This window comes from Dasypus novemcinctus, chromosome 16, assembly GCF_030445035.2.
Source record: "Dasypus novemcinctus isolate mDasNov1 chromosome 16, mDasNov1.1.hap2, whole genome shotgun sequence".
Lineage (NCBI taxonomy): Eukaryota > Metazoa > Chordata > Mammalia > Cingulata > Dasypodidae > Dasypus > Dasypus novemcinctus.
Genome location: NC_080688.1, coordinates 38,477,884 through 38,502,977, shown reverse-complemented (window position 1 = coordinate 38,502,977; position 25,094 = coordinate 38,477,884). Strand labels below are relative to the sequence as shown.

The window sequence follows — 25,094 nt, the reverse complement described above, 5'->3', positions numbered from 1 at the left end:
TTGCCTGAAGACTTTCAGAGATATTCTAGTCTCCTAGTTAGCAAATATAATGGAGAGCAGAAATAAGAAGTAATTGAAAATCTATCATAGCATCAGCTTGCTCCCCATGACCCCCATCCCTTCCTGGAGAACAAATAATACCATAGGCAGACAGGCTGTGTGAGGAGCTTAGTAAATCCTCTCCCAAATAAAGAGCGACAGAATGGAACAAAACTATCAAAAACAATCATTTAAAGTCTCTTGAAATTTAGCAAAGGGCACATAGCAGTTGAAAAGCATTTATTCAAGAAAATCCACTGAATCTTGCTAAAAACAGTAGGAGTCTATGGCACATTCACAGTTCTGTGTTGCAAAAGTCCAATACTGGGGAAACGGACTTTGGCCCAGTGGTTAGGGCGTCTGTCTACCACATGGGAGGTCCGCGGTTCAAGCCCCCGGGGCCTCCTTGACCCGTGTGGAGCTAGCCCATGCGCAGTGCTGATGCGTGCAAGGAGTGCCGTGCCACACAGGGGTGTCCCCCGCGTAGGGGAACCCCACGCGCAAGGAGTGCACCCATAAGGAGAGCCGCCCAGCGCGAAGGAGGGAGCAGCCTGCCGAGGAATGGCGCCGCCCACACTTCCTGTGCCGCTGACGACAACAGAAGCGGACAAGACGCAGCAAAAAGACACAGAAAACAGACAACCGGGGGAGGGGAGGGGAATTAAATAAATAAAAATAAATCTTTAAAAAAAAAAAGTTCAATACTGGCAGTGAGGATTGTGAGGATTGGCAGCTCATATTCCCTTCCATGGATCTAGTACCATGTTGCAGAGGTTCTTTCCAGAGTAGGTGTGGCAGGCTGTGAAGCTTCACGGCACTGGAAGGGCAGACTATTTGGAACAGAGTACAGAAAAAATCCATTCCAGGAATTGAAAACAATAGAAATCACAGAAGACAGACATGAGGGAAGGTTAAGAATCTCCAATTAAGAAGGCTAAATATTACTGTGACACTAGTAAAAGCAAACAAAATGGCAGACCATACAAAAATATAGGGAGATCTGGAGAAAGATATACACAAAGAAACCGTGCTAAGATCACACTCATCCCTGCTGGCCCAAAAGTCCATATGCATGTGCAAGGTAGTGTTTACTGAGGAGCAATCAGAATACTTGTGAGTTACTAATCCCTGGCTGAATGTGGGGCAGCTTTGTAAGCTCCCTAAACTTTGAAAGGAGGCCCCAAGCCACATTCAGTTCCAGCAGCAATAAAGTATGGTCTATACATAAGAAAAAAAAGCAAGCAATAGAAACTGCCGTTGAGGGGACCCAGATGGTAGACTTACAGACAAAGACTTCACAGGAGCTACTATAAATATGTTCAGAGAACTGAAGAAAACCATGTGTAATGAAAAAAAGAAAGGCACAATTACAATGACTCATAAATGTGTATAAATTACAAAAAAAGAACCAAATGGGAAAAGCAAAAAAATTAAAATGGAAAATTCATTAGCAGGGTCCAATGGTACATCTGAACTGGCAAAAGAAATCAGTAAACAGAAGATCAGTAAACAGAAGACAGATCAATTGAAATAAAGTTTGAAGAAATATGAATTGAAACTCAGATGTGTGTGGAACTCCATTAAGTGCATCAATATCCAAGTAATGATAATACAGGAGGAGAGCAGAGAAAGAATGAAGCAGAAAAAATATCTGAAGAAATAATGTCTAAAAATTTCTCAAATATGATGGAAAATATGAACCTACATACCTAACAAGTTAAGGAAACCAAGTAGAATAAACACAAAGAGCTCTACAACTAGACACATAGTAGTCAAAGTGTTGAAAGACAAAGATAGAAAATCTTGAAAGCAACAAGAGAAAAGAGACTTGTACAAGGGAATACCAGAATGATTAATAGCTGACATATCAGACTCAATGGAGGCCAGAAAGCAGTAGGGTAACATAATCAAATTATTGAAGAAAAAAAAGCTCTCAACCAAGAATTCTATTTTTAGCAAAACTATCTTTCAGAAATGAAGGCAAAGACATTCCCAGAAAAATAGGCTTGCCTTACAGGAAATGCTGAAAGAGCTCTTCAGGCTGAAAAGTAAGCAACACCAGACAATAATTCCAATCCACTTGAGAAAACCAGGAGTACTAGTAAAGGTAATTTTATTTATTTATGTATATTTTATTTTCTCTTAACCAACTTAAAGACAATTATATTTTATAATAATTATAAAATTGTGTTGTAGGCCTTGTATCATTTAAAGGTGCACTATAGATGACAGTAACAGTACAAAAGAGGGGGCTCTATATTAGAGCCAGGACATAGCACCAGATGGCAACTCAAATCCACAGGAAGAAATGAAGAGTACCAAGAACAGTAAATAAGTGTGCACTACAAGAGATTTTATAAATATATATTTCTCCTCTTAGTTTCTTTAAAAAACAAGATAAAAAAAAGAAGTATAACATTACTGTCGTTTTCTATAATGACATAACTATCATACGAAAATAGCATGAAAAAGGAAGAAGGGAGTGTAATTACATTGGAGCAAAGTTTCTGTATTTTACTGGAATTAAAGTTAGTATTGATCTGATACAGATACTGATAATTTAAGATATATATTAAAACCTTGAGAGCAACCACTAAGAAAATAATTCTAAAATATAGTTCAAAAATTAACAAAGGAATTAGAATGGTACACTAGAAAATATCAACCTAATATAAAGGAAGGCAGTAAAGAAGGAACAAAGACACAAGATGTGGAAAACAAACAGCAAAACGGCAGGCATAAATCCAATCATATAAATAATAAATGTTAATAGATTAAATCCTCAAATCAAAGGCAGAGATTGACAGATTGGACAAAAAAATAGGCCCAAATATATGCTATCTGTGAGAGACACATTTAGAATCTGAAGATACAAAGAGATGAGAAGTAAAGGGATGCAAAAAGATATACTATGCAAACAGTCACCAGAAAAAAGATGGACTGGCTAAACAAACATCAGACTTACAGATTTAAAAAAAGTGTTACTAGAGACAAACAATGAGTTTTACAGTGATAAAAGGATCAATTAGGAAGATATAATAACTATAACCATATATGCATCTAACACTAATGCCCTAAAATATACAGACCAAAAATCAACAGAATTGAAAGAAGAAATAGAAATCCAGCAATTAGTAGTTGATGAATTCAATACCTCTTATTGGACAGAACAAGTAAGAAAGAAAATCAGTATGGGTATACAAAAAGACTTGAACACACACCATCTAGACTTAAACTGATATCTACAGAATACTTCATCCAACAAAGGCAGAAAACACATTCTTCCCAATACACATAGACCATTACCCAGGATAGTCCACTTGAGAGGTCATAAAATAAGTTTCAGGAAGTTAAAAGCATTGAAATCATACAAAGTATGTTCTCTCACCGTGCAATTAAATAAAAATCAAATAAAAATAAAAAAGAAGGAAATTTTGGAAATGCATAAATACATAAAAATATAAACAATACACTCCTAATTAAACAATGAGTTAAAGAAGAAATCGCCAAGAGAAATACAAAGTAGGGCCATAGCTGAGTGCCCCAGTGTTAACATCCTATTCACTGGGGGCCCTCCAGCCCCAAACCAGCTGAAAACTAAAGCTTCCATGACATACATAGAGCTCCCACTCCACTTTCCTACTCATAAAAAAAAACTCCAGGGGAAGAGGCTGCAAGAAGGGCTGGGAGAAAACTGATATATACAGTTAATAGCAGAGGAAACAACCATGTTTATTATTCAGAAGATACAACCCAGCCTCCTATTCTTCAATATTAACAGACAGCCAGAGATCACTGGATGTATGACAGAAACTGATAACATGAAAGAGAAAAACTGAAATAAAAAGAAGTGATTCAGAAAGAGAATTAATTCAGAGGGCAGAAAAGACCCCTGGGGGAAAAAAGCTGCCCAGTATCTCTGAAAAATCTGAGAAGAGATGCAATAATAAAAAAAGAAAAGGATACACATACACATATATGTATATATGAAGCAATTATAAACAAAGAGCTCCTGGATATTAAACATGTGACTATCAAAATAACTTCAACAGGAGGGTTGAAGAGTAAAATAGAAGAAATCTTCCAGAACATGGAAGAAAAAACAAGTAATAGAAAATAAGAGAAAAGATGATCGAGGATCAGTTCATAAGGTCCAATATCTGACTAGGAAGAGCTCAGAAAGAGAGGACAAAAAATATTGGAAAGAGGAAATAATAGAAAAAAATTTGCCAGAGTTTTAATAGAATTAGTCTTTGGGTTAATGGACTTAGTACCCAGCACAATGAAGCAAACACACATATGCATATGCTTGCATGTACACACACACCATTTTGAAATTTCAGATCAAGAATAAAAAGACCTTAAATTCTAAGAAGAAAAAAAAATATCTTTGACTATAAAGGAAGAAAAATTAGAATGACTTTGGACTTATTACTGGGTACTAACAAACAATGCAATGGGGCAATGCCTTCAAGATTTCAAGGGAAAATTATTTTTAACCTAAAATTTTATAGCCAGTCAAAATACCAACTAAGTGTGACAGTAAGATAAAAACATCTTTTTTTAAGATTTATTTTTTATTTATTTCTCTCCGCCCTCCCCACTTGTCTGCTCTCTGTGTCCATTTGCTGTGTGTTCTTCTGTGGCTGCTTCTATTCTTATCAGGGGCACCAGGAATTTGTGTTTCTTTTTTTTTTTTTTAAGATTTATTTATTTATTTAACTCCCCCCCCTCCCCCGGTTATCTGTTCTTGGTGTCTGTTTGCTGCGTCTTGTTTCTTTGTCCACTTCTGTTGTTGTCAGCGGCATGGGAAGTGTGGGTGGCGCCATTCCTGGGCAGGCTGCACTTTCTTTTCACGCTGGGTGGCTCTCCTCACGGGTGCACTCCTTGCGCGTGGGGCTCCCCTACGCGGGGGACACCCTTGCGTGGCATGGCACTCCTTGCGTGCATCAGCACTGCGCATGGGCCAGCTCCACACAGGTCAAGGAGGCCCGGGTTTGAACTGCGGACCTCCCATGTGGTAGACAGACGCCCTAACCACTGGGCCAAGTCCGTTTCCTTGTGTTTCTTTTTGTTGCATCATCTTGTTGCGTCAGTTCTCCATGTGTGCGGCGCCATTCTTGGGCAGGCTGCACTTTCTTTCACGCTGGGTGGCTCTCTTTACAGGGTGCACTCCTTGCGTGTGGGGCTCCCCTACGCGGGGGACACCCCTGCGTGGCACGGCACTCCTTGCACCCATCAGCACTGCACATGGGCCAGCTCCACACGGGTCACAGAGGCCCAGGGTTTGAACTGCAGATCTCCCATGTGGAAGACGGACGCCCTATCCACTGGGCCAAGTCCACTTCCCTGTTCAAATTAATAGCTGGGGGTTATGAAATAAAGGTTATAACAGCTGGCCCGATGTGGTAAACAATTTATACTGAGAAGTAAACTACTTAGCTATAGAGTAAAGAGATACTGACATTGAAAAGCCACTGAAGAAGTTAAATGGCATTAAACAATTTTAGTGATTTATTTAAATGTCATTCCATTAGATAGTTTGTCATTAAAAAACAGAACACTTCATTGTTTCTAAGGACTCAAATGTGACATATTAAAATGTCAGGAGGCATCATGGGAAAAAAACAAACCTCGGAACTCTATTTTCAAGTTTAAAATGCCACTGGTTTATATAGTTATACAATGACACAATATTCCCCAGTCTGTTTATTACTTCCTGTTTCTGCTGGTCATATGCTATTCTTGATAATATCTGAGAAAGAGGGTCAATTATTGATTGCCTGCTGGTCCTAGTTAAAGTTTAAATGACTGTGAGAAAATATGCTAGCTCTTGTTTCCAACTGCAGGGTTTCAATGCTTTCCTCTTGCCTATCTTCCACTACTGATGTCAGAGAAAGGAAAAAAACAAGTCCATTTTCACAGAAGATTATAGTTTCAGTAGCTATAAAGAGGTAAAAGGTAAAGTGGAGAAACTACACTTTTAAGAGGAGAAAGAAAAATGCACTCAGTTTTATTCTGGTTTGTAAGTTTAAAGAAATGAAAGTTCTCATTTTGCTATTAAAGCTTACTAGCTTAACAAGTAGGCTCAATGTTTTGTTACAGCCAAAAAAGATTTCCTCAAATGTATTCATTTTCATTCATTAGGGACTAAGTGAAAACCTACATTACACTTAGGGTAGTAAATACAACAGTGACCAAGATCATGTCACTTCTTTTTAAAGAATTTAACAGTGTACTAGAGAAAGACAGGCAATAAAAAGTAATTATAGCAAAGTATGATTCACATTAGAATAGCGAAAATACAGTGTACTATGAAAGCACAGGGCAGAATTTAATCTAGTCTAGAAAGTCAGAGAAGGTGCCCTGAAAAATATGATGTTTAAATTGAAACTTAAGAGTAAGAAGAGCTAGCGAGACAAAAGAACACTTAGTCCAGTATTTGAAAAATAGTTGCAGAACCATAAAATCTTCTGATTACTTATTTTTTCCTTTCAATAACAAGTGAAATTTAAGATGTTTCCTATGACTGCCAAAAATGCTTTTTAAAAAATTAAACTCTATTAAACAACCATAAACTGATTTGTTCAGTTTTTTAAAATATAGTCTGTCTGTTTCTCCAGCACAGTAACTACATCTTAAGATTTAGTGAATCTGCTCCATGGGATCTAAGCCCCCTCTCAATTAGAGGTGGACTGGGCATCACCATCCCAGAATCCTCAGGATTGGGGAATGAACAATGGACAAACGTAGACTTACTGTTATCCTATTATAGACTTATTGTGATTCTAGCAATGGAAGAACTTTTATCATGGATGTAGAGGCAGTGGCCCCTGGAGGTTCTGAGGGGAGGGAGAGGGAAAAATAGGTGTAATTGGGGGCATTTTTGGGACTTGGGAATTGTCTTGCATGACATTGCAATGACAGATACAGGTTATTATGTATCTTATAATAACTTACCAAATGAGCAGGAGAGTGTAAACTACAATGTAAACTAAAATCCATACTTAGCAACAATACTCCAATATGTGTTCATCAATTGTAACAAATGTACCACACTTAAGAAGGATGTTGTTAATGTGGGAAAGTGTGGGAGGGGTAGGGAGCAGGGCATATGGGAATCCCCTACATTTTTTATGTAACATTTATGTAATCTGAAAAACTTTGAGTTCCATTAAGAAAAGCTTGTAATGTAATAATAAAAGTAGTAAAATATAAATTAGCTTCATAAAATTTGAACTTTTCATTATCTAATTTACCTTTACTGGGTAAGCCCTTTCATTTAAACATCACACAATGTTTTCAAAACATTAGCACAAGAAAGAATCATTTCATCTTATGAAGAGTAGGAAACAATTTTCAGAAATACTGCTTAAAGATTTAAAGAAAAAAAATTTACTTTTAAAGTTCTCAGCAAAAACATTAATTTTTACCGATTTTTAAAACTTGCTCCAGATATCTTTCTTCATGTATGACATAAAAACAATACAAAATATCAAATAAGGCAAAACTTCACCAAATCTTACCTACATAGACATATGAAGGTAGTATTTAGTTAGCAGCAATTTAAAAGAAAAATAATAAAAACAAAAAAACTTTCAGGAAAAACAGATAATAAGCATTGTTGAAGAGTTAGTATTTCCAAGTATCTGTTTTGGTAACTTTACGTCAAGCACCAATAGTATGAAATGATCATTTAAGGTGTAACTCATGTATGGGGAGTTTGGGGGTCGAGCTAACCTAATTATCTATTATATGATCTTTGGGAAAGTTTCGTAACTCTTTACCACCTTAGTTTCCTCACATGTAAAATGGATCTAGTATCTACCTGACAGCATAAATATGAAGGTTAAGTACTAGGACAATGCCTGGGTACAAAGTGAGCCCTCAATACTTACCAGTTCCCAATTTTTAAAAAATAATGATCTGGGTTTAATTAAATTAGGCTTTGTGAAATGAGGAGTAAATCTTCAAGTGTACTCAGAATGAAATTTCAGATTTGTATTTGAAGAAAGGAAATAAAAAGCATGCATATAAAGAAATGAGCTACATACTACACCATCAGATTAATACAATGTGATGATTTATAGCCCAATCTACCTAGAGATGTAAAGGTTAACAATTGGAAAGGATGACTTGAAAATATTTCTAAACTCCATCAATTCGGCTGCCTTCCCTCGTTCCCTATACTTACGTGCCTCAGTTTGGGCGGCCAGTTGTCACCCTTTGCACCTTGCCCTTCCTTTCTTTAATTGTTTTCCTTCTCCAGGACCTTTCTTAGAAGAAATGTCAGGATGAGGGCCCCTATTCTACCCTTTAAAATCTTTTCTGGGGAAACGGACTTGGCCCAGTGGTTAGGGCGTCTGTCTACCACATGGGAGGTCCGCGGTTCAAACCCCGGGCCTCCTTGACCCGTGTGGAGCCAGCCCATGCGCAGTGCTGATGCGTGCAAGGAGTGCCCTGCGTAAGGGAGCCCCACGTGCAAGGAGTGCACCCGTAAGGAGAGCCGCCCAGCGCGAAAGAAACTGCAGCCTGCCCAGGAATGGCGCCACCCACACTTCCTGTGCCGCTGACGACAACAGAAGCAGACAAAGAAACAAGACGCAGCAAATAGACACAGAGAACAGACAACCGGGGGAGGGGGGGAATTAAATAAATAAATAAATCTTTAAAAAAAATAAAAATAAAAAAAATAAAACCTTTTCTGAATTACTCTTCTCTATTCTATTAACATATTTAATTATTAAAAATATCTTTTTTTTCCCTGCAGTTTCATAAAACTAGAGTATTTTCCCTCTATGATAGACAAAAGAACATTTAGGCTGAGAAATGGCAAAGAAGCCATAACATCCACATGAAATTAGTGACCAGAGGTAGAATGTATCATAGAGAAAAGAGGCTATCTTTAAGGGATAAGATGAAAAATACTACCTAGAGGATAAAATGGAGAGCCACTTGTATTAAGCCAATTCTAACAAAATACAATGAAAACTTTATCTTTAGTGTATTAACTTTGGGCTCTAAACAACTTGCTAATGACCAACTTAGGAAGGGTGCTGGAAAAAAATACAACCAGCCCTTGATTTAGGCAACCATGAAAATGCAGCACTCATTACTTCCAATAACGGGGAGCAAAGTCACTGGTCCCACTGCTATGCTCTGAAATCTTTCACCTGTTCACAGAGGTGAACACCAGGCATCCTACATTCAGATCCTAGCCAATGAGTGAGCAGACCAAGTATACTATGGCTCCAGGACTCCCCATCGACCTTACTGAACCATTTCTAAAACTGCAATGTGGTCTAAGCTCTTTCTTCCTTCCTCTCTCTTCAGGGATTAGATTCATGGAGAGTTTCCTTCACGAGTGTTTCTCCCATTATTCTCTTACATGTCTAATCTCATCTTGGTGTGTGCTTCTCAGAGATTGCTGGAGAGTTAAAGGCTGAGAATGATATGTATCCCACCTTTCCCACCAAATATTCTACTACATAGCTAGAGAAAAGAGAAGGAAATCCTCTTAGTATACTAACAGAAGGGTAATGGATAGTTTCCTTTTTGATGCTGTACTGGGAAAGGGTGAGATGGATGGATTGTTTCCAAGCTTCCTAATATCTTAGCTGGAAGGAGACCAGATCTGGTCTGCGGTATACAAAGCATAGCCTGGAGTGTTAAAGGTTGAAATCAGTGTACCATTCACGAAGGAGATTATAAGACTTATTTTCTATTGTGCATTATCTCATTATCTTCAAAATAGCTCTGTGAAGAAAGTAGCAGTAGTGTCATGCCATATGTTTCTGATTTCCTCCTACTTTGATAGCTTCTCTTTCTCAATCTCCTTACTGACAGGGTCCTTATCTTTCGTTAAACCTTAATTACTACACCCAAGTACTTAGCCCTGAGACCTCTTCTATTCTCTTTCTACACCCATTAAAATGTTTTTAGGAGATCCTATCCTGTCTTGTGTTTTTAAATGTCATTTATGTGCCAATATAACTTTCAAATTGTTTCTCTACCTCTAACCTGTCCACTTGGCTAGCTCCAGATTCATATGTACAACCACCTCTTGACATCTCGATATGGATATCATAATAGATGCTGTTAGTACCTGCTCATATCACCCTTTGGTATTTATTTCCCTACATAAACCCTCTAATGGCTTTTCACTGTGATGAAAATCCAAACATTTTACCTAAGACTCTACAAAATGCTCACCTTTTCAATCTCATTCCTACTGTTCATTCCTTACTCATTAAGCTAGATCCTAAGTGGACTTTATGTTTCCCAAATATTTCAAACTTATTTCTACATTAGGTTTTTGCATTTGTTTTTTCTTTTTTTAATCTCTTTTTGTCTCTAGTTCTTCAAGTGACTGGTTCTTTTTTGTTTCATTCACGTCAGTTCAAATGGTAACTCCTTAGAAAGACCAATCCTGACCACCCAACAGTATGCCTTCATATCGTAATGTTTATGGTCACTCAATTATATCATTCAATTTTATTTTCTTCATAGCATTATGGTCTGAAATCATCTTGTTTGCTGCACAACTCACTCCCAACTTTTGAAAATTAAATATATGCTCCATGAGAGTATGAATTATCTCTAGCCCTTACAGCAACACCTAAGCACAGTAAAGACTCAAATATTTGTCCTTGAATCTGAATTAAGGACACAGGATAAAGTTGGAATTCAGTGTCACATATATGATTTCATAATATACAGATCTTTATTCCACAATAGGCTTCCTATTTTGGTAAACTGCATCTACTGAGTCAGTAGCAGTAGTAGTAGTAGTAGAAGTAGTAGTAGAAGGGTATGCAACTTTGGTTTGAATATGTGCAGAATAATAGATTATTCTACTACTAAACCCTCCATCCCTTCTGTATCAAATAAGAAATCATTGTTAAGGAAAAATTTTAATAATAAAGAAATCAAGGTCCTAAAATAGCATTTACACTTCAGTAAGGGAATCCAGCAAATTCTGAACATGTTCTCACTTTGAGGTGTTAATCTCACAGGAGTGGAAAATAAAGAAGTATGTGTGGAGCTAAAGTAATTGATAGGCATTATCCTGGAGAATCATAAATCCTGGAAGGGGAGAAGAATGCAGGGAAGAAAAGAGAACAGTAAGAAAAAAGAAAAGAAGCAGAAGAGAACTCTGACACAGTTTCCACCACCTTAGAATGAAAATGAGTTGAAGCATCAAAAGAATTAAAACAGTACTAACCTTAACCTTATCTAAAACCAAACACCCGATAAAGATATCACTTAAAAGGTAAACTGATGTGATCACTGTAATTAATAAAAAACAAGCCTGTAAGAGTAAATCCTTAATTTCATAAAGTACTTATTCAAAGGTGGCAGAGAGTTGAGGAAAAGATCATTCTGAATCTCCAAATGGATTATAAATTAAAACCAACATACTCCCTATGAAGAGGAAAATCGCCTATTACTCAAAAAACAAAACAAAACAAAACAAAAAAACCAATTACCAGACTTACCGATCTTCTAAAACTTTAATTGTTTCATGAAGTACTTTCTGTTGCTCTCTGAGTTGTTGGTTTTTGGTGAAAAATTCTTCTAATCTTTGTGCATCTCTAAAAGTTAATAACAAGTAGGTGTTTAAGCAAAAAACATTCAACAGGATAATTGTTATGAGAACTCCAAAGAATGGTCTCAACATTTATATATCATGAAAAATTCTTATATCAAAACAGCTTTCAAGATAAGGCTTGAATCTTTCGTTAATCAGAATTCAAATTATACCAGAATTTGCTCTGCAATATTTTTATAGAAAAATGTTATCCTACATACCAAGCATTCATTACACAATGCTGAAAAATAAAGAATAGATGCTGATTCCACCAATGACTCAATGTTGTCAAAATAACTTTTTATTAAAGATATGAGACATTAGAAAGTTTGGAAACGATAGTAACAGATAACTGGAATTTATTAATTCAGCTGTTTCTCACTTAGTAAAAGAATAAAGATTTTCTAATACTTCTAGAATATGCATTTTATTCAGAAGCAGCACCATATTTTCACTCATTCTATTTTGGAGTATTCAACAAATATAATCAAGAGCAATAATGTGTCTAATTGTAGGGGCACAATTAAAGATGTGTTCAAAGTTAACCGCTTGTGGTGGTGGACTTGGCCCAGTGGTTAGGGCGTCCGTCTACCACATGGGAGGTAAGCGGTTCAAACCCCAGGCCTCCCTGACCCGTGTGGAGCTGGCCCATGTGCAGTGCTGATGTGCGCAAGGAGTGCCGTGCCATGCAGGGGTGTCCCCTGCGTAGAGGAGCCCCACGTGCAAAGAGTGCGCACTGTAAGGAGAGCCGCCCCGCACGAAAAGAAAGTACAGCCTGCCCAGGAATGGCGCCGCACACACGGAGAGATGATACAACAAGATGATGCAACAAAAAGAAATACAGATTCCCGTGCCACTGACAACGGAAGTGGACAAAGAAGACGCAGTAAATAGACACAGAGAATAGACAACCGGGGTTGGGGGGAAGGGGAAAGAAATAAAGAAATAAATCTTTAAAAAAAAAAAAAGTTAACCGCTTGTTACAAACTAATATCCATTCAAATTTAGTATTTAATCTAAAGCATCTGTCATAAAAATATAGCAATAAAATGTTAAATTGAGATTCATATACTGAAAAATTATACACATATATATTTGAGAAGTGAAAAGTTAAAATGATTTTTAAAAAATCAGGAAAAATTAAAGAGAGTTTTGTAATAATTAATATGATGTCTAATTTCCCTATATTCATATATTCTATTACTGTTTTGTTCAAAATAATTCAGAACAAAATAGTATTTGTTTAATTACCAAATTATTAGGAAGACTAATAGCCTGAGGTGTTACAATGAACTTCAGCTGCTTAATAAATATTCAGGTCAACTCAATGGTAAACATAATGAGCTTCTACTAATTGTAGGAATAATTTAAAGAATTCCTTAGGAAAGCAAACAGATGAATTCCAAACAATGCAAAAAAGTCATGCAATTTTAAAAAACAAGAGGAGACTATACTAAACAGGTCTACCTTGGGTCTCATTCAAAGGAAGTTAATTCTTAGTATGTCAATCACCAACTTTACCTCTAAGCAATGGCAACGCACCTTTCCCACTGGCAGCCTTTTACTAGAATTTCAGTATCATTTTCTACTAGTAGGTGGCCTCCTGTTTTTCTTAGGTGATGGAACACTGTAAATGTAACTGCCATGTCAAACTGGATAAATCTTGAATATAAAAATGTAACTAATGAGATGGATTCCGTAAGTCCTCTCCCTCTTAAAACACTCATATACCACAGAAACCAGACTTCATATTACTTTAAAATCACATTTCATATATTGGGGACAATGGTGGATAAAGGGATAAGGGGAGAAAAGGGAACTATAATGAATGAAAAAATGAGGATAATGATGTATGTTCAAGTAACACTCTAAAAAGAAACTTGTGATAATGAAAACAGTATAATTTCAGGATTTTGTTTTGCAATTCTATACATTTCTTAATTTAAAAATTAAAAAGAAAACAAGGACTTAATTGTAGAGAGTAATTTATATACTTTAGGATTTTGAAATTTCTCAGCAGCTAACAAGAGAATTTTCTTAGTAATGCTATAAAACTTGATGGCTGAATATAGTAAAGTTATCTTTGTGTTTCATCAGTGGAAAATAGTAGTTATCATGATTTTTTGCTTTTCAATAATTTATTTCATTAAAGAAATTGTAGGTTTACAGGAAAATCATGCAGAAAATAGAGCTCCCTTATATTTTTATGAACACATTGCGTTAGTGTGGTAACGCTTTAAAAGTTATGAAAGAATATAATTACAAGTGTACTATTAACTATAGTCCATATTTTAAATTACAAGTCACTGTTACACAGTTCTATTAATTTTTAAATCTCATAACAAATATAAAACCTTAAATGTGCCCTTTTAACGGCAATCAAATATATAATTCAGTGGTGTCAATAACATTTACAATATTGTGCTACAATACCACCAATTATTACCACCTGAGCATTAACTCCACATTCTCTAGCCCCACCCTGGCTCCTGGTAACCTGTATTCTGGTTTCTGACTCTATGAATTTGCTTATGTTAATTATTTCTCATCAGTGAGATCATGTAATCTTTGTCCTTTTGTATCTTATTTCACTCAACATGATGTTCTCAAGGTTTTTCCATGCTGTCACATGTATCCACTTCATTCTTTTATGACTACATTCCATTGTATGACCATATCATATTTTATTTATCCATTCATCAGTTTATGGTCAGTTGGGTTGCTACCATCTTTTAGAAGTTGTGAATAACACTGCTATGAACATCCATGTGCAAATATCTGTTGAAGTCCCTGTTTTTCAATTCTTTTGGGTATGAATTTAGAAGTGGGACTGCTGGGTCATATGGTTAACTGTATACTTAATTTTCTGAGGAAAATGCACAACAGCTCGTACCATTTTATTTCACACCAACAATGGACAAGTGTCCTATTGCTCTATATCCTCTTCAATGCTTATTTTCCATTTTTTAAACAGTAGGCATTCTAGTAAGTATGAAATGGTATCTCATTGTGCTTTTAATTGACATTTTAGGAATGGCATGCGATGTTGAGCATCTTTTCATGTGCTTTTTAGCCATTTGTATATCTTCTCAGGAAAAATGTCTATTTAAGTCTTTGCCTACTTTTAAATTAGGTTGTTTGTCTTTTTGTTGTTGAGTTGTAGGATTTTAAAAATATATTCTGGGGAAACGGACTTTGGCCCAGTGGTTAGGGCGTCCGTCTACCACATGGGAGGCCCGCGGTTCAAGCCCTGGGCCTCCTTGACCCTTGTGGAGCTGGCCCATGCGCAGTGCTGATGCGCGCAAGGAGTGCCGTGCCACACAGGGGTGTCCCCCGCGTGGGGGAGCCCCACGCACAAGGAGTGCACCCATAAGGAGCCGCCCAGCGCGAAGGAGGGAGCAGCCTGCTGAGGAATGGCGCCGCCCACACTTCCCTGCCGTTGCCGCTGACGACAACAGAAGCGGACAAAGAAACAAGACGCAGCAAAAAGACACAGAAAACAGACAACCGGGGGAGGGAAGGGAATTAAATAAATAAAAATAAATAAATCTTAAAAAAAAATATATTCTGGATGTTAAATTCTTATCAGATATGTGGTTTGCAAATATTTTCTCACATTCTATAGATTGTCTTTTTTCTTGATGAAATCCTTTGATGCACAAAAGTTTTAAATTTTGATGAGGTCCTGTTTATCTAGTTTTTCTTGTTGCTTGTGCTTCGGGTATAAAGCTAAGAAACCACTGCCTAACACAAGGACATAAAGATGTTTCTCTATGTTTTCTTCTAGCAGTTTTATAGTTCTGGTTTTTATATTTACGTCTTTCATCCATTTTGAATTGATTATATGATGTCAGGTAGAATTCATTCTTTTGCATATGGACATCCAGCATTCCCAGCACAATTTTCTGAAAAGACTGTTCTTTCCCCACTGAGTGGACAAGGAACTCTTGTCAAAAATCACTTGGCCTTAGATGTGTAGCTTTTTGGTCTTTGTAGCTGTCCTGTGCCAATACCATGTTGTTTTGATTACTGTGGCTTTGTAATAAGTTTTAAGATCAGGAAGTGAGAATCCTCCAACTTCATTCTTTTTCAAGAAGGCTTTGGCTATTCAGAACCCCTTACCCTTCCATACAGGTTTGATGCTTGGTTTGTCCATTTTGGCAGGATAGCTGTCGAAATTTTGATTAAGTTGCATTGAATCTCTAAATCACTCTGGATAGAACTGACATTTTAACAATATTTAGTCTTCTAATCCATGACCACGGAATGTCCTTCCCTTTATTTAGGCCTCCTTTGATTTCCTTGTGCAATGTTTTTATACTTCTCTGTGTAAAGGTCATTTACAACCTTGGTTATATTTATTTCTAGATATTTGCTTTTTTTAGTTGTTACTGTAAATGGAGTTTTTTCTTGATTTCCTCCTCAGACTGCTTATTATTGGTATATAGAAATATTACTGATTTTTGTGTGTTGATCTTGTACCCTGTCACTTTGCTGAATTATTAATTCTAGTAGCTTTTTTGTGGATTGTTCAAGATTTCCTGTATACAGGATCATGTAATCTACAAATAAAGAAAGTTTTACCTTTTCCTTTCACATGTGAATACCCTTTCTTTCTTTTTCTTGCCCAATTGCTCTGGCTAGAACTTTCAGGACAATGTTGAGCAACAGTGGTGACAGTAGACATATATGCCTTTTCTTAAAAAAGCTAAACAAAATATATTTAAAAAGTTTTACTGAATGTAATAAAAATACTAATAAGTAAGTTTAACAGTCATTGCATGGTAAGTTCCTTATATGATAAAGAGATTGAATTCTTTCCCAAAGCCAAGGTCCCCTCCATGGAGGATCATGGCGGGAAAGTTTTCAGTCTTGCACCATAGAATATAACTTCTTAATGTGGGGAATCAATTACATTAATTGATTTTCTTATGCTGAAATACCCTTTCTTATCTGGGATGAATATTACTTAACCATGGTGTATAATTGATACTTCTTAATTTCCCTTGTGATATCTTTTTGTGATATCCAGTGGTTTAAGAGTGCTTTTTATTTCCATACATTTGTACATTTTTTACTTCTTCCTGTTACTGATTGCAAGTTTAATTCCACTGTGGTTGGAGAACATATATTGTATGAGTCCATGTTTTTTAATTTATTGAGACTCATATTGTGAACTAACTCATGGTCTATCCTGGAGAATGATCCATGTGCACTAAAGAAGAATGTGTATCTCTTGTTTTTGGACGAAACATTTTATATATATATTTTTTGTCTAGATGTTCTAACCGGTATCAAAAGTGGTGTACTGAATGTTTCTACTATTGATTTAGGACTGTCTTTGCATGGTATATACATATTTCTATCCATTCTGACCAAAGAGTTTAATCCATTCACATTTAAAATAACTACTGAAAATGCAGGAGTTTCTTCTGCCATTTGCTATTTGGTCTCTGTAAATCTTACACCTTTTTTGTCCCTCAATTATTTAATTAATAACTTATTTCATAGTCATTTGTTTTTTTATTGTACCATTTTGAATCCCTTCTCATTTTCTTCTGTATCTACTTTTGAGGTATTTTCTTTGTGGTTACCATGGGGCTAAAATTTAATATCCTAAATCTGTAAAAATCATGTTTAATACTAACTTAATTTCAACAGCTTACACAGTTGTATTATTATTATACCCTTTTGTCCCCCAACATTTTTGTTGTACTTACAATAAATTATATCTTTGGACACTGTATATTCAAAACCATAAATTTATCATTACTTTTTATGTATTTGCATTTTAGAACCTGTAAGAAATAAAAAGCGGAGTTACATAACAAAAAATATAATACAAGAGTATTATTATTTGTAATTACTCATATGGTTTCTGTGTATCTGTGAATATTCTAAACTTACCCTCATTTCTGAAAGACAATCTTGTGGATATAAGATTCTTGGTTGGAAGTTTTTCTCTTGCAGTATTTTAAATATATCATACCACTGTCTTCTTTCCTCCATGGTTTCTGATGAGAAACTGGCACTTAATCTTATTGGTATGCATTGGTTTCTCTTGCTGCTCATAGAATTCTCTCCTTGTCGCTGGCATTTGACATTCTGATTAGTATGTGTCTCAGAGTTGGTCTATTCAGATTTGTTTGGATGGACTACACTGTGCTTCTTGTACATGGATAGCTATGTCCTTCAATAGGGTTGGGAAATTTTCTACCATTATTTCTTCAAATACTCCTTCTGCCCCTTTTCCCTTCTCTTCTCCTTCTGGGACATCCATGTCATGTATATTTGCACATCTCTTGCTGTCATTTAGTTTCCTGAGACCTTGTTCAATTTTTTCCCATTCTTTTCTTCAACTGTTCTTTCATATGTTTGCTTTCAGAAGCCATGTCTTCAAGCTCACCAATTCTTTCTTCTGCCTCCTCAAATCTGCTGTTATATGACTCCAGTGTACTTTTTTATTTCATTTATTGCACCTTTGTTTCCTATAAGATGTGCTGTTTTTCTATGCATGCTTTCAAATTCTTCATTGTACTCATCCAATGTCTTCCTAATATCCTTAATTTCTTTAGCCATCTCTTTGAATATATTAAGGAGATTTGTTTGAACATCTATTATTAGTTGTCTCAACCCCTTTATGTCATCTGGAGTCTTACCTTGTTCCTTTTAATTAGGCCATATCTTCCTGTTTCTTGGTATGGATTGTAGTTTTTTGTTGATGTCTTGGCATCTGGCTAACAAGATGTACTTATTCTGGGTGCAGTTTCTCTCTTTAGTTTAGGGCTTTCTTGCCCTTTCTCTCTTGATGGTTGTTTAGTAGGAGCCAAGGATAGAGTTGGTGCTGTAAGCTATGGAGGGTCAAGCTGCCTTGGGGACAATGAATTTTCTCACACCTTTCTTCTTTGCCAGGGGTAGGGACAGAGCCACAGCCGTAATAATCCAAGTCGTGCAGGCCTAGACTGTAGTTGCCCCAAGAGACTAATGAAGCATCATGCCCCTTCCTCCCATGATTGGGGCAGGATGGAGCTGCAGGTGTGGGCAGCAATGTAGGCTGAGGGGTCCAAATAACTGCAGTTGCCCTGGGAGACTTCCAAATATTCACTCTGTGCCAGCCAAATATATCTACAGTTACCTGGAGAGGCTAGTGGAGGTCCTGCCAGAGTCAAAATGGCAGCTACTGGCTTCTTTCCAACTTGGATACATTCAAACTTTAACTGTTCTTAGGGTTACACTTTTGCCAGCTGAATTTACTAATCAGTTGATAAAGCTGGTGGCCAACCATCTCTCCCTTCCTTTTTGGAGATGAAAATTCCAGCCACAAAATAGCTGCTGAGGTAACTTGCGCTTGCCAGAGTAGGCTGATCACCAGCATCCACGGCGTGGCCTATGGTTTCTTGGAGAGGCTGGTGCAGGTTCCTCCAGCTTCCTCCCAGCTGGAGGTAGGGTGGGGCTTAGGTTAGAGCTGCAATCCAATCTGGATGGAAAGGAGTTGGTCAATACCAGCACTGTGATTTTCAGTCCACCCAGCTTCTGCTAATGCTAGGGTCAGATTTAAAATGGTAGCTACCGGCCTCTTTCTGACTTGGATAGGTTCATACTTTAGCTGTTCTCAGGCTTATACTTTAGCCCACTGAATTTACAAATCAGTAGCTGAAGTTGGGGCCCAACTGTATTTTCCTCCCCCATTTTTTTGGAAACGGAGTTTCCAGTTCCAGCCACGGAATAGCTCCTGAGGCAGCCTGTGTCACCAGTGGAGTATGGCACCAGCCTCCATGATACTCTACTTACAAATCTTCTCTGCAGATGGGCAGTCTCCTTTTCCATTCTTTCAAGGATGTTGCAGGATGCTCTTCCAGTTTCCTGAAGCCCCTGCACAGAAGCTTTAGATAGCTCTGGATGATTACTAACTGCCCTGTAGTATGAGCTGCCCCTAGGAGCTCTTTACTCTGCTGCCATTGTGTTGGTTGTCCTTACAAAGACTTTTTTAATGCATCACAGAAGTGTCGCAATTATTGATTTTACACCGTAAATAATGGAGGTTAGATAGGATAACCAGATTCGTGAAATGACCATTAAGATAGTCAATCACTTGGTAAGTGCTGGGTATACATTGGTAAAAATGGGCACAGTCCATGCCCACAAGCAGGTTAAAATAATGAGGTAAACCAAGTTTCAGTACAATTTCAAATAAGCTCATAATATTCAGCAGTTAACATTTCTACATGTTTGATTTGATAAATGAATTTGTGTATAAGAAAAGCATTAGCCATGGTCACAGACAACTTGACTATGATCAAAACACAGGACAGAAATGTTTAAGTGATAGATATATAGATTCCTTTTCTAAATCCTTCCTCCAGCTGGAATCCCTAAGGACTAGAATATCTTTAACAATATAGTTATTCAAACAATATGGAAATAAGACTTCCTGCTACTGCACCCTGACTGTATATTATAAAATATACTGTAAGGAAGAGGTGTTACGATAATATCGAGAACCCTGGTTCCACAACTTACTCTGGGGAGAATAAAAGAAAACATCCCTTTAATTCTCTGATTACTCGAGGAATTTAACTATTTACCTGTGTTTCCAAAATATAAATCCAGGCTACCCGAGCTATGCAGCAATGGAGTTAATATATATTAAAAGGTTGTTAGGAGCATCAAATGACTCTGTAAACTATATTGTGAAGTAAGACATTATCAGTTGCTGAATAGCCAGCTTTGTTTCAGTCTTGATTTTTTTCTTTAATAGTCATAGATGTTTTAGGAGATTTTTGATAAAGTAATATTCAACAGTCATTTAAAAATTTAAGAAGCTTTTCCATGTAGCTTTTTGGTTATGGGTGTGGAGACTCACATTTCACATGAAAAGTTTGTTATAAAAAGTGTATCTGTAATAAGCAAATCTAGATGACTGCTTATAAGTGTCTTATTTAATCTGCAAGGAAGTGAGACATGGTTCTGATGCAAGGTAAGATAAAATACTATTTTAGAGCTCTAAATCTAACATTTAAAATACTAATATTTTAGAATATAATACAATTTTTATTTTTATATAAAATAATTTTTATATTTTATATATTTTTTATTATAAAGTAATTTAAAATATATAATTAAATAGCAAACTCAATGAGTTATGTGTTTTAATACTGCTTCTTAAAGGTAACCAATATTTTGGCTCTAAAGGATGTCATTCTAATCAATGGTTGTTAATCCAGCATTTACAAAATCATTAACTTCAACACTGAACAAGGTACAATATAAAAAGTTCATTGTCTACTAATCAACTCTAAAATATGAAACCTTTGCTACTAGAAAAGGCCAGAGAGAACAAGAACTCTTATTAGGGTTATTAGAGATGAAAGGGGAGACTTGTAGTATGACTCCAACAGAGAGTAATTTAGCTATTTAGTTTGGTATGTATTAAATCACCATACCAAGTCACTGACAGTACTCATCTGATTAACAATTCTTGTAGCAACCATCACTATCTGGGCTATAAACAAAAATGAAGATGCAAACAATAAAATAAGTGTATTTCATAATTTTAGACCTCAAACCACTCTAATAAAATATTTTCACCACTGAAGAAAAGCCTATTTATCCCTAAGTAAAATAGATCATTTTTCCTTTTTGATTTCAAGTGGAGAGAAAAAGAGAAATATTATTTTATTATCCTAGGAAATGATCCAATTTCCTCATCCAACTGATGTAATATCATAATATTTATTTTTGGAGTAAGTACTTGTGGGGGGCACAGCCCCACCCCCAAGTTCTCAGCCTGTGTGACCTAGACACAAGTTAGAGGTCAACAACCCTCCCCAGAGGGGAGAGAATGCATACATGTTATTATCATAAACTAAAATCTTCCCCATCTTATCCCTTCACTGCACAACTACTTACCTCCACTTTATCATAGATTTTGCCCGTGTAGGCATCAGGGCACAACCTTCTCCCGCCCCCCCACCCCATTTCCTATATGCCTATCTTCCAGCCTCTAGCTCTCCAAGACAGCTTGATTTGCTTCATTCATATCAGAGAGGTCATGTACTGTTTTCATTCAATGCCTGGTTTGCTTCACTCAACATAAGGTCCTCAAGATTCATCCATGTTGTCTCATGTGTTAGTACTGTATTCCTTCTTACAACTAAGTAGTATTCCATTTTATGTACATACCACATTTTGTTTATCCATTCATCTTTTGATGCATTTGGGGTGATTCAAACTTTTGCCTATAGTGAACAATGCCACTATGAACATTGGTGTGCATATATAGATTTGTGACTCTAGCATTGGAAGAACTAGTTATCACTCATGTGGAAACAGAGGCCATAGGAGTTGCTGATAACAGAAGAGGGAAGAGGTGCGATACGGGGACATTTTCGGGACTTGGACTTGTCCTGAATAATACTTCAGGGACAGATGTAGGATATTATGTATCCTGCCATAACCCACTGATTGGACTGGGGGAAAGTGTAAACTACAATGTAAACTATAATCCATGCAGTGTAGCAGTGCTCCAAAATGTATTCATCAAATGCAATGAATGTGCTACACTGATAAAAGAGGTTGTTGATGTGGGAGGAGTGTGTGGGGGGATAGGGAGTGGGGTATATGGGAACATTTTATATTTTTTAATGTAACATTTTTTAAAAGATCTCTGTATCTTAAAAAAAAAAAAGACAAAAAATTTCATTTAAAAAAAAAAAAACAAAAACAAAAACAAAAAAACAACTATAATTTACCCAAAGTAATAAATGTCCTTGGTAAATGTCCTTCCTACAAGCATAGTGAAAACATCACAAGAACCCATGTGTACCCTTCATGTGACTCTCGCAGAAACTCTGTTGTCATACTCTATGGAATGTTCTTGTTCTGAAACCCCTTATACATCACCCCTCATTTTTTCAAAGTTTGAGGAGCACTATCTTCATTCTCTGAACTGCTGCCTTCAGTGATTCTCTCCTGTCTGTAAGTCGCAATAAATAAAGCTTATGCCTGACTTTTTAATGTTTCATTTTGAAATAACTTCAAACTTACAGATTTTTTTCTATGTTAAACATAGAGCAAAGAGTAATTGTATAACTGTATTAGTCAGCCAAAGGGATGCTGATGCAAAATACCAGAAATTGGTTGGTTTTTATAAAGGGTATTTGGGGTAGGAGCTTAGAGTTACCAGGTCATAAGCATAAGTTATTTCCCTCACCAAAGTCTATTTTCATGTGTTGGAGCAAGATGGATGCCAACGTCTGTGAGGGTTCAGGCTTCCTGGGTTCCTCTCTTCCAGGGTCTTGCTTCTCTCTGTGTTCAGGGTTCCTCTCTTCCCAGGACTTGCTGCTCCCTGGGCTCAGGGTTCCTCTCTTCCTGGGGCTTACTTCTGTTTCCTCTGTAAGCTTACTTCCCGGGGCTCCAGCTTAAGGCTTCAGCATCAAAATCCAACATCAAAACTCCAACATCAAAAACCCTCCAACTCTGCCCTTTGCCTTGCCTTTTATCTGTGAGTCCCTACCCACCAGGGGGTGGGGACTCAACACCCTAATAATGTAGCCCAATCAAAGCCCTAATCATAACTTAATCACACCCATGTATAGACCAGATTACAAACATAATCCAGTATCTATTTTTGGAATTCATAACCATATCAAACTGCTACAATAACTATCACCCAGCTCCCCAAAATGTTAATGTTTTACATAATCAGACTACAATGATCAAAATCAAGAAATTAACACTGATACAACTAACTGAACTACAGACCACATTCAAATTTTACCAATTATCCCTCTAAATTTTCTGGTCCAAGACATAATCCAGGATCCTATATTGCATTTCACTGTCATGTTTCCTCTAATGTGAGATAGGTTCTCCATCTTCGTTTTTCACAACCTTGATACATTTGAGAAGTACTAGCCACTTATTTTGTAGACTATTCCTCAATTTATTTTTGTCTGATATATCCTTACGATTCAAACTGAGCTATCATTTTTGGCAAATATGAAAGAAGTGATATTGTGCCTTTAGCCTATCATATCAGGAGGTACATGAGGTTGACATTATCTTATTACAAGTGATGTTAACTTTGATCATTTGATGAGATGGAGTCTGACAAGTTGCTCTATTATGATGTTACTATTTTTACTGTTGTAATTAATAAATATCTTGTGGGACGATATTTTGAGGCTAAGCAAATATTTTCTCATTATACTTCATCTACTTTTTGGCCTCCATTCATATTTCTTGCCTACAGCAATTAATGCTGTGATGTTGGCCAACTGTTGCGTTTCTAATTCCATCATTCTTTCCATATTTACTAATTAGAATTCCACTAAGGAAGAGACCCTTTTCCTTCTTTTATTTATATAAATACATATATCACTAAGGACATATATATTTTAATCTTTGGATTATAATTCATTACTATTAATACCATTATTTCATTGCCCAAGTTGTCCTAGATTTTGCCATTGGGAGTTTTTTCAGGTTGTCTTGTGTACTTTTTTAATGGCTCACATCATTTTTTGAGTACTTCTTTATTTTCTGGCAATGGATGTTCCAGCTCATCTTGTACTTTTTGTGCCCTAGCCCTGGTATCAGCCATTTCTCCAATGAGCCTTGATTCCTTTTACTGAAGAATGTTGTTTACAAATCAAGATCTGGGATGCGTATGCTTATTACTAATGGGTGTCATTGCTTTTAGGCTCTGTCAATGGACCAAACCTAGAAAATCAATGTATGTCCTCAGACATTAACACATATGTATATATACTTCTGTACCTGTGTATCCATCCATCCATCCATCTACCTAAATACCCATCTATATTACCAACCATTGAGTTCTTAATGATAATTCCAATTCCAATCCAGTAGCACAGGGTTCATTTTAGCATTCTTCCTTTTCTTAACTTGTAACTTTTTATGCTGTATTCTATTTTCCTAGGCTGCTCCAGCAAATACTATGATATAAGTTGGCTTAAACAATGGGAATTTATTAGCTTACAGTTTTGTGGTTGAGAAATAGTCCAAATCAAGGCCTCATGAAGGTAATGCTTTCTTTCTGAAGACTGGAATTCTGAGGCTGGCTGCCAGTGATTTTGGCTTCTCTGTCACATGGTAAGATTCATGATGGCATCTGCTGGTCTCTCCCTTCTCTTAGGGGTTTTGATGACTCTAGCTTCTTGCTTCCATGGCTTTTTCTCTCTCTGTATTCATTCCATTCATAAAGGACTCAGTAATAGGATCGAGTCCCATCCTGAATGAAGTGAGTCACACCTTAACTGAAGTAATGTGATCAAAAGGTCCTACTTACAATGGGTTCACCTCCACAGGAATGGATTAGACTTAAGACAATGCTTTTCTGGGGGTAGAAAAAGCTTCAAACCACCATGTTCTGACAGTGAGAAATCCAGCTCTTATTACCTATATTTACTTATTTACTCAATCCTAGTAGAAACATAAAATA

The 25,094-nt window shown here is 36.6% G+C and overlaps 1 protein-coding gene across 7 annotated transcripts in view; it reads right to left on the bottom strand.

Moving 5' to 3' along the window:
- RBBP8 (RB binding protein 8, endonuclease) overlaps positions 1–25,094 on the bottom strand; it is a 113,266-nt gene that overhangs the window by 70,587 nt on the left and 17,585 nt on the right. For all 7 annotated transcript variants that reach the window (XM_004465112.3, XM_004465111.5, XM_058277538.1 and 4 more), the window contains exon 4: positions 11,538–11,633. In XM_004465112.3, coding sequence (XP_004465169.2) covers positions 11,538–11,633 — 96 coding nt within the window. The remainder of the gene's footprint in view (positions 1–11,537; positions 11,634–25,094) is intronic.